Source organism: Dermacentor variabilis, chromosome 8, assembly GCF_050947875.1.
Source record: "Dermacentor variabilis isolate Ectoservices chromosome 8, ASM5094787v1, whole genome shotgun sequence".
NCBI classification, from domain to species: Eukaryota; Metazoa; Arthropoda; class Arachnida; order Ixodida; family Ixodidae; genus Dermacentor; species Dermacentor variabilis.
The window spans coordinates 143,705,324-143,720,743 of NC_134575.1; the positions used below are offsets into that span (position 1 = coordinate 143,705,324).

The following is a 15,420-nucleotide window of genomic DNA, read 5'->3' on the forward strand; positions in this document are numbered from 1 at the left end:
TACCTGCGGTGCACATGCACGCACAGGTAAGGAAAAAAAGCCGAACAATGAGGGATGTGCCAAAAGCAATGCTATATCAGATGCACATAGTAAAGCATTTTATCATGTGGCAGAAAAAAATGTCCGGAGTATAGAACTCGCCTCAAAGCTGCTTTTACATCAGTAGGCCATCTTATTGCGGCTTTAAGAAGAAACGAACTTCCTCATAAACTTTACCTTCAGCATCCTCTGCGCTTTGATCACCATTTCTCAAAATTTTCTAACCCCTTGGGCGCGCGATTGGTCCCGAATCATGCACCTCCATCGAATTCTGCGGGCCTCTCCGCGGGAGCCAGGGAGGAAAGGCGTGCGTTGCGCAGCACGAGAAGAAGCGAGGAGGAAAGTGCCGCGGGGAGGAGAGTGTTGCCACTTTCACATTATCAAGGGGCTTTAGCGCGTCTAGGATGGATGGATGGATGCTATGAGCGTCCCCTTTGGAATGGGCTGGTGGGTTGCGTCACCACCCCGTCCCCATAATAGCCTGCAAAGGCTATCAGTATACTAATGAATGTATGTCAGCGCCGTCTCCCGCCGCACGGAGAAGCGTGGTTGGATGGATGAGTAGATGCTGTGAGCGTCCTCTATGGAACGGGGCAGTGCGTTGCGCCGCCAAGCACTTGTTATTATGTTGCCTATTGTCCTACCTATCTTAAAGAAGAAAACAAATAAAAGGAAAAAAAACACGAAGAATTCCAGTAACCAAAATTTCTGAACCTCTATTAGGATCTTTATTTTTGTAGCCTCCGTTGTTTGTCGTTTCCCTACTTCCACCAATCTTCCAATCGCCTCTTAGTAATCTCCTATTGCGGACATATTTACTTTCCCCTTGCTCTCGCTGAATCCAAGGGCTTCGAGGAGGTCAGAGATGCCTAAATCGACTGCTGGGCAGTCTTTACATTCTAATAAAATGTGAACATATGCTTACATTTAGAAGCATGTGCTTCACCGCAGCAAGCACATTCTTCTTCTTCCCTCTTATATCTCCATTGATAAGTGCACTTTTTAAGTGCGTATAATCGCTGGCCTAAATCACACAGCCAACGCCTGCGCCACTGTCCTGTCGCCTTTAAGCGGCAGCACGCCCTGCTGGATGTACGAGAAACTTTTGAGAGCACTGCAATCACGATGCGCAAGCGGGCAGGTCACGTGTTTTTTTTTTTTGTATTTCTCGGGCATCTGCAATAAGCGGAAGAACACTAATACCTAATAGACAGAAAGTTAGAAACTGTTTAATCGGATGTGATGCAAAGCGTCCTACAACTTCTTAATTCGATTTTTTTTGCTTAGCTTCGTTGTTTCATAAGTTGATTAATCGATCATTACTGATTATGCAATTAAGCAGTATACAAAAAATAGTGTGGCTTACTCCATACAATAGTCAACAACATGAGTTTGGTCGCGTGATCCACCGACATATTTTTGAACGCTGGCTAAAGTTAGCTGAGACACCCTGTATATGCGGTGCGCATGATGTAAGTGTACGTTGCGGTCGTGGTGACCTGCGTAAGATAATTTGAAGAAAAGTGCATTTCGCCCCGCTGGCGTAAGATTCTTGCGACGCTTATTTTGAGGCTCAATAACGCGAGACTGCGTTTGCATGTGCGATGCGTATTTAGTGTTTGTCATGAAAAATCATGGATTTGTCAGAACCTGTTCATAAGTACAATGCTTAGAGTTTCAAATTGAGAGTCGACAAAGCGTCTGAAGCTTACGTACTACATGTCTGTATTTCAAATACCAGAACGACACCATAGCAAAATCAATCAATTGTGACCTGGCTACACAGTCCTCTGGGGAATGGACTTATGCAATTCAATGAAGGACATATTCAAGTACATTGACTAATTCCCATTTTGTCTTTGGCACAAACACTAACCTTCTATTACAGCATTTCAAAACAAAGTATTCAAATTTCTGTTGTGTTCGTATCTAATACACCCGTCACAGGGGCACCCACGAACTCCATATAACTCCGTCGCCTTTACGTCATGGGAGTTGCGCTCCACCTCACACAGTCTCGCTTGCGCCAAGGAAGTTAAATGGAGATTTCGGCGAAGGGAGTTCGGCAATGGCCATTACGGCTGGACGGAGTAATGTCGTTCCCAGATAGGCACAGCTGCACAAAAAATCCCGCTAACAAAATCTTCGTATCTGGCTCACTTACAAATTTTAGCATTATTATTTTTTTTTTGCTTTGGTTTATGCGCCACGTAACGGGAGTTCTTAATCCGTTTTTTAAGGACTTAGCGCCTGCACCCTCTACACCAATGCTTCGAAATGCCGCATGGGGAAATGTCTTTCGTTTGTCCGCTTCGTCGCTCATTTGCAAGCAGTTGAGCTCACCGCGAACACACGCACGATTACACAGCCCAGAATCACAGCTCGAAGCGCATCGGTCGAACGACGTGACCCACGCTTACAGTGAGCTAGAAGTATTGGGTAGTGGAAAGAGCGGAGGGCTGGGCGCACAGGCAGCGTGAAGCCAAGAGCGAAGACTCCCGCTAGGGGCGCTGGTGTGCTCTTCCCGAGGAGACCGTGCCGGTTGGAGCTCGCGTTGCCCACGTGCGCTTTACCGCGTCATTCTTGTTGCTACGAGCCACCGTGCTTTTTGCATTTTTGCAAGTGAAGCTAGTGAAAGTGCCGAGCGTGACCGTTTCTCTGTTCGATGCTGCCCTGTTGTCGCTTTTTGGATAATGGATGAGAAGAAGAAAAAAAGCGATACGCATTGTTATGCGCCCGGATGCAAGAGCGGGTATCCGGGTTTTCGGGAAGTAAATGGGCGCACGTTGTCTCTTTTTGGAGCGCCTAAAGACAATGACCGGCGGAAACAATGGGAGAGGAATGGGAACATGGGAGAGGCCCTACGGCCAGAATCTGCTTCTATGGAAAAGCTTCTTTCGTTTCTGACGTACCTGACCGAATGGGAGCTGCATGCGGTGGTCGAGGTAGAGGTGGTCGAGGTAGGTGCAGCTCTTGTGTACATTCAGTACACAAGAGCTGCATCATGAGAGTGTTATGGATGTTATTGGTATTGTTTAGAGAAACCGCCAAGACCGGATAGCCATGCAGAATCATTGACGGTGAAGGTTGTAGCTTTTTATGTTACCACACGGCTGCACTTTTTTGTGAAGTCCTCAAACCATTCGAAAGATAACGGTCGGGAGACCTCAAGATATCTGAAGTTGAGCCGCTGTACATAAGTATGTGAAATGGTATTGTGTACTCCCTACCGTGGAATTCTTCTGTTGCAGTATGTTTCTTGAAAATGCCTCCCCCTACCCACTGATACTGTGACTGAAATAAACTGTCTTCAGGAGGCTCATGCTTCTGAAATGCACATGCTCATGGCTTGCTTAAATCATCATGATAGAATAATGCAGCAGTTTCAGGAAGGATGTCGTGCGAAACGCAATCGCTTGAATTTATGACAGATTTACACTTTAACATAAACTCAAACCTTCAAACTGACAGCATCTTTCTGGATTTTTCTAAAGCTTTTGACCGTAGCCCATTGTCGCCTGTTTTTGAAGTTATCATCATTAAAACTTGATTCACTAACTCTATCCTGGCTTCGAAATTTTCTTTCTAACAGGCAGCAGTTTACTTTCGCTAACAGCTTCTCCTCGCCCCTTTCAGATGTTCCATCTGGTGTACCACAAGGAAGCGTTCTTGGTCCCTTACTCTTTCTGATATACATTAATGACATACCCAATAACTTATCATGCATGCGCATTTTCACTGACGACTGCATTGTCTATCGTTCTATTAACAGCTCTGATGACCACCTGATCCTCCAAAATGATCTTAACCAAATTATTAATTGGTGTGACACCTGGCTAATGACTCTAAATTCATCAAAATGTAAAGTGATGTTCTTCACCCGCAAACGCACTAACTTGGACTATTTCTACTGCAGTAGAAATGTCCCATTATCTCAGACCTCATCATTTAAATATCTAGGCGTAAATCTTTCAACAAACCTCTCCTGGACTTCTCACATTACTACCATCTGTACCAGTGCTTCTCGATCACTGGGTTACCTGCGACGTAACGTTCGGAACTCACCTCCACTTATCCGCAATCTGGCATTTCAAACATTTGTTCGCCCTCGACTTGAGTTCGCCGCTCCACTCTGGTCTCCCCACCAAAATTACCTAATTACCATGCTGGAATCAATCCAAAATAGAGCCGCACGTTTCATTTCCCGAAATTAGGACTACCGTTCTAGCGTAACCCAAATAAAAATTCACCTTTCACTTCAGATGCTAAGTAATCGTCGCGACATAGTCTTTTTGTCATTATTTCATAAATACGCTCACCACACTAACAAACGCTCCCTACACCTAGAAACGTCATCGCACACGTCGTACAGATTACACAATCATGATAGCTTTACGCGCATCTATGGTAAAACAGATGCATTCAACTCGTCTGCAATTCCCCGTGCCATTCAGCTCTGGAACAGCCTCCCCGACAACATAGTTGTGGAAACTGATCGTGAAAAATTCAGGCACTCATTCAACTCGCTTAACCTTTGTTAACCATTGATATCACACTCACTGTTCTGTGTTATTTTTCCTACCTTTTTCTTGCACTATAATACGTTTGTCACAAACCTAAGAGTTCTTTTTTATTGTACTTATATACAGCATTATGTAGCTATTATGTTTCTCAACTTTTAGGCTGTGCACTTGACTGGTGCTTTTTATTATTATTTCATATTGTTGTTGTTACTAGATTGTGTGTACTTAATTGATTCTATGCCCCCCTTACTCAATCCCCATGTAGGGGCCTTGTAAGGTTCTCTACAAATAAATAAATAAATAAATATGCATGCATTCAGCACAAATAAATTTTCCATGTTATGAACAGGACTTGTTACTGCTGCAGCTGGGTAAAAAAAAGAAGTGAAATTTTAATGCTAGAAGTGCACTCTGTCGCTGCAGGAAGGAGGGGGGTGCACGAAGTGCGTGCATCGCTATAACAGACATTGCAGGTACGTGCCGTGCCCTGCCATCCGATGCTACAGATCTTATGGTAGCTTACATAAAACTATATTTACATGTTTGGCATGAGGCAAAATGAACGCAGCATTCTGAAACTCTGTGCCGCCGCACTCGCTTGCTGCGTTCTGCCGCATACTCCCTCAGCCGGTGCTCGGGAAGTGAGAGCTCGCGCCATCTGGTGAGCTTCTGCACAATATGCCTCGCGCCCGGACCGCCGCTTCTTCCACTACCCAATATTTTCTAGTGCACTGTACCCACGCTAGAAGCGTATCCCCGCAGGCTGGCTGTACCCGGTTTGGAGGCAAACCGGATGTGACGTAAGCCAGTGGCGTACTCCCTGCCCCCAGATAGGTACTTGTACGCCTAGGGAAGGACGCTGCTAGGTGCTGCTGCTAAATCCCTGCGGTGTGTGCCGGCCACATGCCATGCACATGCGGCCACTGCCGGCTCACGTAGGTTCGTTCGCGTGGTCTTGTTACGCCTCGCTGGATCGTGTTCAGTCATGCCGTCCTTGCGCGGCGTCATTGTCGGTGAGTCAGGTTAAATTCTTAAATAGGTCGCGCCTGCGCCTAATTGAGTCTATGAAAGCCTGCACATACAGTTTTGTGGGCTACAATGCAGTGCGGCTGGCGTGAGCTGTCTCCACGATGCGCTTCGAGCGTGTCGATTTCGCCGTTCTTTATGTTGGCGGAAACGACCTTGAAAGCAACATGGATCCACAAGAAATATGCGACAACATCAAGGTAAGTCTACTGAAATCACAAAATTTGAAACAATAAGCGCTAATAGTTGTGTTGTCTTTTAAATTTTAGGCCTTGATCAACGAGACGGCCCCCGTCGTGCTGGTTTTCAAGGAGCTCCCTCGTTGCGTAGAACATGCTGATGCGGAACAGAAAATGCAAAATCGTCGCTTGCTCAACCGCAAATTGACGGCTACGCTGAAGCGCATGCCCAGTCTGCGGAATTTGAACCCCGAGGTATGGACCCCCCTTTTTCCAGCGGCATGCCGTTACATACCGTCAGGAACACGCTTGACTTATTTCTGACTCGGTAAAAAATGTTTCACTTTTTCTCGCTGCTCGCTGCGGAAGAAATGCGGACCGTTTGTCGTAGTTGTGTCTCCATTACAGGGTGGCATTACTGCGGTGAACAAAGCAAGTGTTGCCGTACATACTGTGCGCATTTCACCCTTTGTTGGGCGGTCGGAAAATATTGGTCCCACTTTTCAGGGCAACTTCGCTACTCTGTAGCGGTGAAGTGTAATTTCTACCATTGAACATTCCTGTGTAGATATGTTTCTGAATCACGTTAAGCACATTTTTTCGTCCATTTCTTTGTCAAACAACGCGATAGAGCGATTCCGCAGATTTACTTCCCGTTCTACAATGTTTATTTTATTCTATTCTATCGCCTTCCTTCAAACCACCACAGCGGCAAATGGACTCTGTTTATCGAAATTCCGTGTTTTCATATAAGCTGAATTTTGGTGCGGTTAGGTGTCTAAATTTCTCGTGCCCACAGCTACCAAAACAGGTGATCAAATTATTAGCATCGCGAACAAATCGCATTCCTACATATGCGAGCTGCTACATACGAGCCCTCAAGAATTCTCAAGAAGCATCTTTTTTTCTAAGAACCCTTGTGATATCGGAAAGCCCTGATTGAGGATTCTCACACAAAGCATGCTCAGTAAGTATAATGAAAACGTGCACAAACAATGTATACTTTACTGGGTACTCTGGCTGCTTGTAATCACATTACAGGTGACCACGAGTAGGTAGAAACGGGCCTTGAGGCTGTATAGTGGGATGTAATATTCCCACTTTTCGCTATTACAGAATCGTAGTCAGCTTTGAGATTTTACGTTATGTCAAAAATACCTCATAAAAAGAAAAAGCACTTGTAATGTCTCGGACACAAAGCGGCCTGTTCTCTGCTTGCGTCTATGAAAGGGTTAAGATGCACACACTATTCAAAGGTCGCATTAAGGAAGAAATGAGCGGCACCGTACTGCCTTCATTTCTTCAAACCCTTCAACAAAGCTTGAACAAGAAATGCACGCGAGGGTGTCACTACAGACAGCTGCGGCAACACTGACGCATGCGCGAGAATATAAAATGAGGTGCAGCTGTGCGGTGCACGCTGCCGTGAAGTTCGAATTAGTTTCCCCCTTGCGAAACTACCGGAAAGGATATATTGCATCCATCGGTGTTAATATATTTTCTTGTTTTCAGCCAACATACACATCCCCGTTAAATCAAATAGATCACTGTAGATGGTGGCCACAAGCATATTACAAGAACTGTGAATTGGAAGCTGTTAGCTGCCTGTGGCACAAAGTCATGCAAGGGTACATGTAGTCTTTGTGTGCACATTGACTTCATGTTTTACTAATTTGACTGGCTCCTATTGCACTCTGGCTGAATAGCAATAACACACAGGCCACTTTACATTCGAATTACTTGAAAGTCTGCGAAAGCTGAAGGTACATTCATAAAAGTTCATAAGTCCATGGCATTAGTGAAAACAAATCTAAACCTTTTCTGGTACAGCTGTGCGTTGTCAGAAGTGGCTCAATGCATTGCAGTAATTGAACAGGCACATATTGGCTGTACCACTTGGATTTCAGCCTGCATGCGTTGGCTGGACAAAAAATTCTACCATATTTTACCTCCAAACTTTTGCTCATGAGTGGAAAGCGCTGTTTCTGTTGTAAATAGATGTGGCTTGCACACAAGGTATGTGCATGCTAAGTGTCTTGGTAAAGAAAAGTAAAGGTATGCTGCACGAACAGAAGGTGCTGCAGCCACATAACCTGACCTTTGATCTTCATTATGCTCGCAGATTGAAGGGATGGAACTAAATGCGTGTCTTTTAAATGCTTGATTTCAGCCAGTTAAATTTGCCAACACGGGGATTCAAACCACTGGTGTCCATCTGCTGTTGGGCTGAACTCTCAATTTAGTGAGAATACTAACCACTGCGTTCATTGGTGCTGACAGATATCAAGTCAGTTGTAGCTTGGCATTACTGTATTACGTCACCAAAATGCTAGAGAACCACTTGAGATCCTTCGATGTCAGCATCCTCTTAATCAGTGGGCACCCCATAAGAAAAATAGGTCAATTTTGGATGGTATCCTTGCAAGTGTGAGAAGGCTAGGCCACAGAAACTCGTGTTTCTGATTTGTGCACTATTCAGCCACGTTAAAATATGGGTAGCCTAGACATCTAAAAGACGAGGAGCAAGCAAATTGAATGCAGCTACCAAGCAAAAAATGTGGAAGCGTAAGCTGTTGATTTTCTTACTCTAAAGGCACGTTCACACTGAAGACAAAGCGGCTAAACCGGGCAAAGCTCTTGGCCAGGCGGATAAAAGCAGGCATTAAACGAGGCGGCAAGCCCGATCGCTTGCGGACCACTTTTTTTTCCCGCCCGCCAGAGCTGTCCGCTTTGCCGCAGCCAATCAGAACACCAGACGACGGTGGCGTGATGACGACGGTGGCATGTGCGCGATAAGGATGGACGACCGGTGCCACGAGACGGCGACAAGTGCGCCACAAAAACGTTTGATGCTCCGCCTCGGCGGTGCGGGCAGCCAGGCAAGCCGTCCAGTATACAGGGTGTTTCAGCTAATTTGTGCTGAGGCTTTAAAAGAGAAAGACGGAAAGAAACTAGGCCTGCAGTACTCAAATGCAATCAATTCAGTAAACTACCCTTTTGAGCAACTTTAATAATTACAGCTCATTCAGAAACATCTGCTTTATTTTATGAAGATAGCTGCTGTGGTTATTTTTTCAGGACAAAAGAAAGTGCACAAGATCGAAAAAACTACCATGCAACTATGCACTTTTGAGCAGTGACGAACAAATGAACAATGCGGCATGCAGACAGGATGTAAAAGATATGCAGATCCGACACACTGAAGATTATGTAACCAGCTTTCTTTGCTGCTTCTGTTCATTGATGGCATTTTGCAGTGATATGTTAAATGTTACCTTGCATGCACCACTTGTGTTTGTAGTACAGAGCTCACAGGCAGACGTGCACTCCGATGCTCAAGGTGGTTTGTGCACCATCCATATCCTGTGAGAGTAGTGGCACTGTCATTCCCTCGCATGGCGCATCGCATAGCAGGTGACGTAGAGAAATCCGTTTATTTAATCCTTAGGAGAAATAGTTGCTGCCACGTCCTGTGCCCGACAGAGCAGCGCCTGCTGGCCACCCAGGCTTCTGTCATGCAGCATGGCCTCCCAGTGTTGCAGTGTAGGGACATTGAAGTTTTGATGCTGGACCACCACTTGCATACTGTCGTTTTGAGGCCGTGGTGCTGTATTGCAGCTTTGCATCTGCACATCCTGTGTCAATTGCTGGCATGGACACACTTGCCGTGTTTATTTTTTCAGAAATAGCATAAACATGCCATACCACACCTTGAACTATCATTATAATATTTTTAGTTTGCCACCACAACTGTCACCATGTCTAGTTGTAGTGTTTTTCTTTTAAAGAAACTCTATACGAAGGATGCTTTCTGATGGCATCTTTACCTTCTCGTATGATCATTCAGCGAGCACAAAGTGCTGCAGCTTCTGCAATGCTTTTGTCTATTCCTTCCAGGCACACTACTCTCAATGTATCATTTGCGCTGAAATAGAATACCGCCCATTGCTCAAAGCAGCTTCAATATAGATTCCAATCGGAAGAATAGGCAGACTTGTGGCAGTATATGACTTTCTATAGCCATAAAAGGCAAGCTAGCATAGTGGGGCATCTCAATGCTTGTAAAAGCATTCAGCTGCATGTATCTCGAAATAACTAAGCTCAAGCAGACACTATCAAAATTCGTGCTTGTCACGGCGAGTTTGTGCGGGAACTTGAAGGTGTCGCTTTTCCTTCATTTTTGCGTGTCTCATGTTTTTGCTAAGGCTCTTGCCACAGCAAAGTTGCACTTGTGGTATTTTAGAAGGGTAATTTACTAATCACCTAGGTGATGTCATTTCCTTCATTTGGTTGCACTTTGTGCATCAGTGCAATAAATAGGTCAAATGGCTTCATACGAAATGTTGCCAGGCCATTTTGGCACAACACTTGTGGATAGCATTTTGCTGTGGCTTGGGCGAGACTGAAAGAGAGAAATTGACACATACAAGCACAAAGGCCAGGCACTGTGGCCTGCACAACCACTAGAATAGCAGCTAGTCTTATCAATTCATACTGAGTATCACAAAGTGTAACGTTGCAAGAACTGTAGCTTGGTTGATGAGACAAGGCACTTACAGCTGTAGCTGAAACATGTGTGATCAACATGTACAAGGTTACAATACTCTACACCCTTTTTGTATTTAAGTTTTTAACTTTGCCCACAATCTGATTACAGCTTTCCAGAGTTCCTTGGAAAATCCTCTCATGCACCTACCATGTGGCGTGCAAGATGGCAGCAGCAGCTGTGGGAACAGTTGAAGAGGCGAAGAAAGGTCCATTTTATAATAGGTTGTATGTAAATAAAATTGATTGAACTCAACCGATTCGGCTTCCACTTTTGTCAAGACAATTGTCAGCAAAGCAATGGGCGATACTAATAAATAGTGCATAGAAATTCTTGGAAGCCCCGTCAACTTTCTTGCTGTTAACGGGCTGTGTTGGTGAGGTGGTTTAGGCAGGGAATGCCAATTCACGAGGGATGGTCATGGCCACCATGTTCAATGTATGTGCAGCATTAATCAGTTCTCTAGACCGAGTGCACTAATGTCATGGCAGGCCAGCACTTTGTCACATGATACATTTTCGAACCTCGCATGCTTTCTTTGGGGCTGAGAAAATTAATGAAGCATGAAACTAAAATCGGCATGTTGCAGTTTTCAATTAACCATCACTGCATTTGTCCATTCTTGAAACAAATTTTATTGTACCAAATGCATACAGAATGAATTTGTGGAATATCCAAAGTACATTTTGCTTGTTTTGGTCAAGCAGCTGGCAGAACAAAACCACAAAGTTCCAAAGCAGAAAGGTAACACTTCTTTTGAAGTACACAATTGGCGAAACAGTGTTGCTAACACACGAGTGCAAAACTTGCAGCCGAGTAAAAAAAGAAGGGAGCTGCTACACACCACTTGGTTCCTTGACCATTCATTTTTTTCTTTTGTGGCTGATTTTTAAAAATCCTTGCTATAGCAAATGCAAGGACATAAGAAAATCAACGCACAACAGATATTGGTGCTATGGTGTAAAGTAATGAAGATATAATTTTGCATGCACATTATTTAGTCTGAAATAGAGGGATACAGCACAAACATTACTCTTCAATCCCAATAAAAAATATGGAACTCGAGGGCTATGGATAAATCTTGAGGGCCTTGGCTTCTGTAATGTGCAGCTATACTTAAGTACACAAGCGTTTTTGAATTCTGCCTCTACACCTGGGTGCAGCTTTGTGACCTGGAATGAAAAGCCACAGCCATCGAGCTGCTGCAGTGGCGACATCACAGTAAAAGGCGATAGCGAAAAATTAAAACAATAATATGGCCATGCAACTTCCACATCAGATAGGTCACCTGAAGCTTCTATTTCCAATTTTTCTGGTGTTGCATAGAAGGACAAAAATTTTGAAAAGTAATAGTGTACGATTTTCATACATTAACAATTATGCATATCGTTTTTTTTTAACCATGCTGATATTTAGCAAAAAGTTTTGAGCACGGAGAGCCCGGCGTTTTTGCAAAGGAGTTTCTAGGTGAGGTGGACACACTTTGCTGCTAATGCGAGTTTCAGAAAATTAATTTTGAAAAATTCAGTCACTTTTTTATTAGTAACTTGGCGGCAGCCTTCTAAATGGCATATTTGGAGGCAGTCGCATGTGAACGCACACCCTTTCTTTTTCTAAATCTCGAAAATTGCACTTATTCTGAAATATTGATTATCGCGCTCAATTGAGTACAATCAAAACTTGGTGCATCCTCCTACACATCAGGCGGCAGTGCCCTGTCAAGAAGTGTGGGACAAAGCTTAAATGATAGCCTGACATGGCACACTGACGCACATGCTTGCCAGGCAAAGTGTGTCGTATCAGCAGCTACAATGACTGGCCAAGATGTTTCCATCTGATGAGATAGCGGGACCTTCTTTTCTGCGCTCCCAGCACACTCGGTTCCAATATTGCCTCGATTTACCAGTAAAATTCAATGATGAATATCTTGAATTAGGTGCAACTTTCAAGATTTGTAAGAAATGAGAGTGCATTAAAATGTGACTGCCTCCAAATTTGTGGAGTTCCAAAATAGAGGAATTCCTCTGCAAGAATGCACCATTTGCCGCGCTCATAACTTTAAAACAAGAAAATCTGTATGGTAATAAAAGACACCCTGCACGTAACAGTGTGCATTGGAGCATTTCATGCAACCAATATTCAAGCACCTTCTGTCTACAAAGAATTCATAAAGCAAATTCATGCATTAAGACTGGAATCAGTTACGAGCACTGGAAATGCAAACACTGTTACGAACCCTGGTCACATGCCAGGCATTGTGTTGCTGCTCTCTGCGTAGGGCCTATGAATAAAAACCACCTTCAACATCATACAGTAAGCTACCAATTGCTATGTGTAGGAAGACTTACAGTTCTTCAAATGCAATTATGACCTAGACATTCTAAAGCTTTTCTAATAGTGTACTTTTAGTGAACAAGTACCCCAAACTTGAACAACTCTGAAGCTATAATGCCATTATTATCTGAAAGATGCACTACACATTTTTTTAACGCAGTAAGGAAACATTCATAATCGACAATGCCACCATAGACATGAGAGTCATAATATTGCACTGCGTGCAGCAAGGATAGCACAATCTCGCACAAAAGATTAGTCTCTCCCGCAGCCTTTGAGGCCCCCTTTATTAGAGAGTTTTAGAATTGGGGGCGCAAGGCACTGGGCCCCCAAGCCGCGTTGCGTCGGTTGCTCTTGGGTTTAGATGAGCAGCAGAGTTTGAGGATTGGGTCGAACGCAGACAGCGTTGGGTTGAGCGCTCGGGACGCCGCAGTGTGGAAAATAGAAAGGTGCTTGAAAGCAAAAAAAATGAACCTCTTTTCATACAAGGGAAAACGAACAGAATGCATTTTTGAGTAAAAAGAGACAACAATAAAATGTAAGAAACGTAATCACTGAGTTAGTACCGGTTAGTGTTACGACTTAGGTGTGCAATTATAAGCCAAGCAAAGCCAATCGAAGCCAAGTGCTTTTAGTTGGTGTTTTCTTGTGACGCACTGCGAAGCTGCGAGTTCACCCGCGTAAAATGGCAAAAATCAGTCGACGTACAGCAAGTTTGCTCTGCGACCATCTGCTGTACGCTGATTTGAGTTGGGCTGACATCGAAGACCTCTTTCTACCGTTGCCAGAAGCGACTTACCGACGACATGGCCGGCGGCAGTATACGTCTCGCAAAGGATGGCTCGACGTCGGAAGTATTGAAGATGACGTCTTTCGGAGAATGTTCCGTTTTGAGAAGGCAAATATTGATGAATTGTTATCTGCTCTCTTAATTCCCAAGACGATTGAGAGCATTCAGGGAGTACAAGTATCCGGTAAAGAAGCTCTCCTGATTGCCCTCCGGCGACTCGCATATCCTAATAGGTGGAGCGATTTAGAAGACGTTTTCGGACGACATACCTCCGTGATGTCCAGCATAGTTGCCTCTGTCTTCGGCCACATTGAGACGACCTTCGGTCACCTCCTGTCATTGACAAATCATCGTTGGCTGAACCTTGCCAACATCGCTCTGTTTTCTCAGGTACGTACACGCTGTTGCATTAAGGTTAAAACACGTACGTTATTACGATTAGGTTAGCGACTGTAGCCGTCGTAGGATACTGTAAAAACAATGTTTCTAACCTTAGCTTTTTGGCAATTTCGCTATGACAGATTTTGACAGACTGCCGTTAAAATGGAAGTGTACAGACGGCTCTTTACCTCGTTTCCTCTGACAAATATGTCACACGAGATAGGAAAGTCACCTATAGTGTATGTACTTTCTTGTTATGCATTTTCCAGTACAAGCAGTTGTGACGCGCCTGTTGCCCTAGTTGTTGAAATCTTTTTAGTAGAGCAATATTGCAATAATAACTGCTGCAACAATAATCTTCATTCTGAATTGCAGGCTGTGCATGATCGAGGTGCGCCTTTGACTAATTGCTGGGGTTTCGTCGATGGAACTGCCCGACCGATCTGCCGACCAACATACAACCAGCGAATGTACTTCTCCGGGCACAAACGGGAGCATGTTGTCAAATATCAGGCCATTATGTGTGCCAACGGCATCGTCTGCGACCTTGCCGGCCCATATTTAGGCCACAGGCATGATGCAGGTAAATCAAAGGCCCCTCATTTCTTCGTTCCCAGCTGCATTGTTCACACACTTGTGATATGATCGCCCAGAAAGATAATTACACACGTGTATTGAGTGCAGTTTCTGCGAAGCACATTTTAAGCATAACTGTTTTTGACATGCAACTCCATAAATAATAATTCAACTTTCATATTAAGGCCTGCTCCTAAATCTAACCTTCGCTTTGAAACAGCAAGGTGCAACATTCTGCGACTCATTATGTTAATTCCTAATTGGTTCTCTTTTGCAGGAATACTTCGGGAAAGCGGGCTGTATGAGAAGCTTCTCCAGTTGATGCAGGGCAATACATTCACTATATACGGTGATCCTGCGTACCCCCTCCGCCCTCTGCTCATGCGGCCATATGCTGGTGCACGTCTGAATGAACAGCAGCAAGAATTCAATACTGCCATGAGCACTGTAAGGCAGTCAGTAGAATGGGGATTCGGCAAGACGATCAGTCTGTTTGCCTTCTTGGACTACAAAAAAAAATCAGAAAGTCTTTCTCCAGAATGTGCCACAGATGTACAAAGTAGCAACGATTTTAACCAACTGCCACACTTGCCTTCATGGCAACCAAGTGGCAATGTTCTTTCACCTTTCTCCTCCTCCTCTGAAAGAATACCTTGTGTTACATAACAGCTGAGAGAGAAAAGCTGGTATGAATATTGTTTATTTGTCCTATTTAAACAATAAATTAACTTTGGCTCATGTGGACTACACAGTTTGAAGTTGTAGTGCAACCAAAACGCAATTATGTTGCTGGAGCAGGAAGCTTTCCAAATGTACAGTATTCACAAATAAACATCTTTTCTGTGAAGAACCAAAAGATTTATTTTCCTTTATTACTCAGCAATTCCTTTAAAACATCAAGCAGAGCATTTTGTTGGGTCCTAAACATATTTCTTTCTGCTTCGCGTTCCCTTTGTAATGCAGCATGTTCTTCTTTTTGAATCCTCCTTTCTTCAGCGCGGTCTTCTACTTGCGCTCTCCATTCAG

General features: G+C 44.1%; 1 protein-coding gene and 1 pseudogene across 3 annotated transcripts; both read left to right on the plus strand.

Annotated features, from left to right (window-relative positions):
• Positions 1–5,457: 5,457 nt before the first annotated feature.
• LOC142590645 (uncharacterized) lies at positions 5,458–10,568 on the plus strand. Of its 3 annotated transcripts, none has more exons than XM_075703015.1 (4): positions 5,458–5,575; positions 5,667–5,788; positions 5,858–6,022; positions 10,425–10,568. In XM_075703015.1, the coding sequence occupies exons 2-4, from the start codon at positions 5,693–5,695 to the stop codon at positions 10,560–10,562; spliced, it is 399 nt and encodes a 132-aa protein (XP_075559130.1). In that variant the 5' UTR covers positions 5,458–5,575; positions 5,667–5,692; the 3' UTR covers positions 10,563–10,568. The 3 variants fall into 3 exon arrangements, with proteins under 3 accessions (XP_075559130.1, XP_075559129.1, XP_075559131.1); XM_075703014.1 differs by lacking the exon at positions 10,425–10,568 and adding an exon at positions 8,846–9,835; XM_075703016.1 differs by lacking the exon at positions 10,425–10,568 and adding an exon at positions 7,938–8,686.
• Positions 10,569–12,944: 2,376 nt separating this feature from the next.
• LOC142590644 (uncharacterized) lies at positions 12,945–15,102 on the plus strand (annotated as a pseudogene).
• The last annotated feature ends 318 nt before the right edge of the window (positions 15,103–15,420 follow it).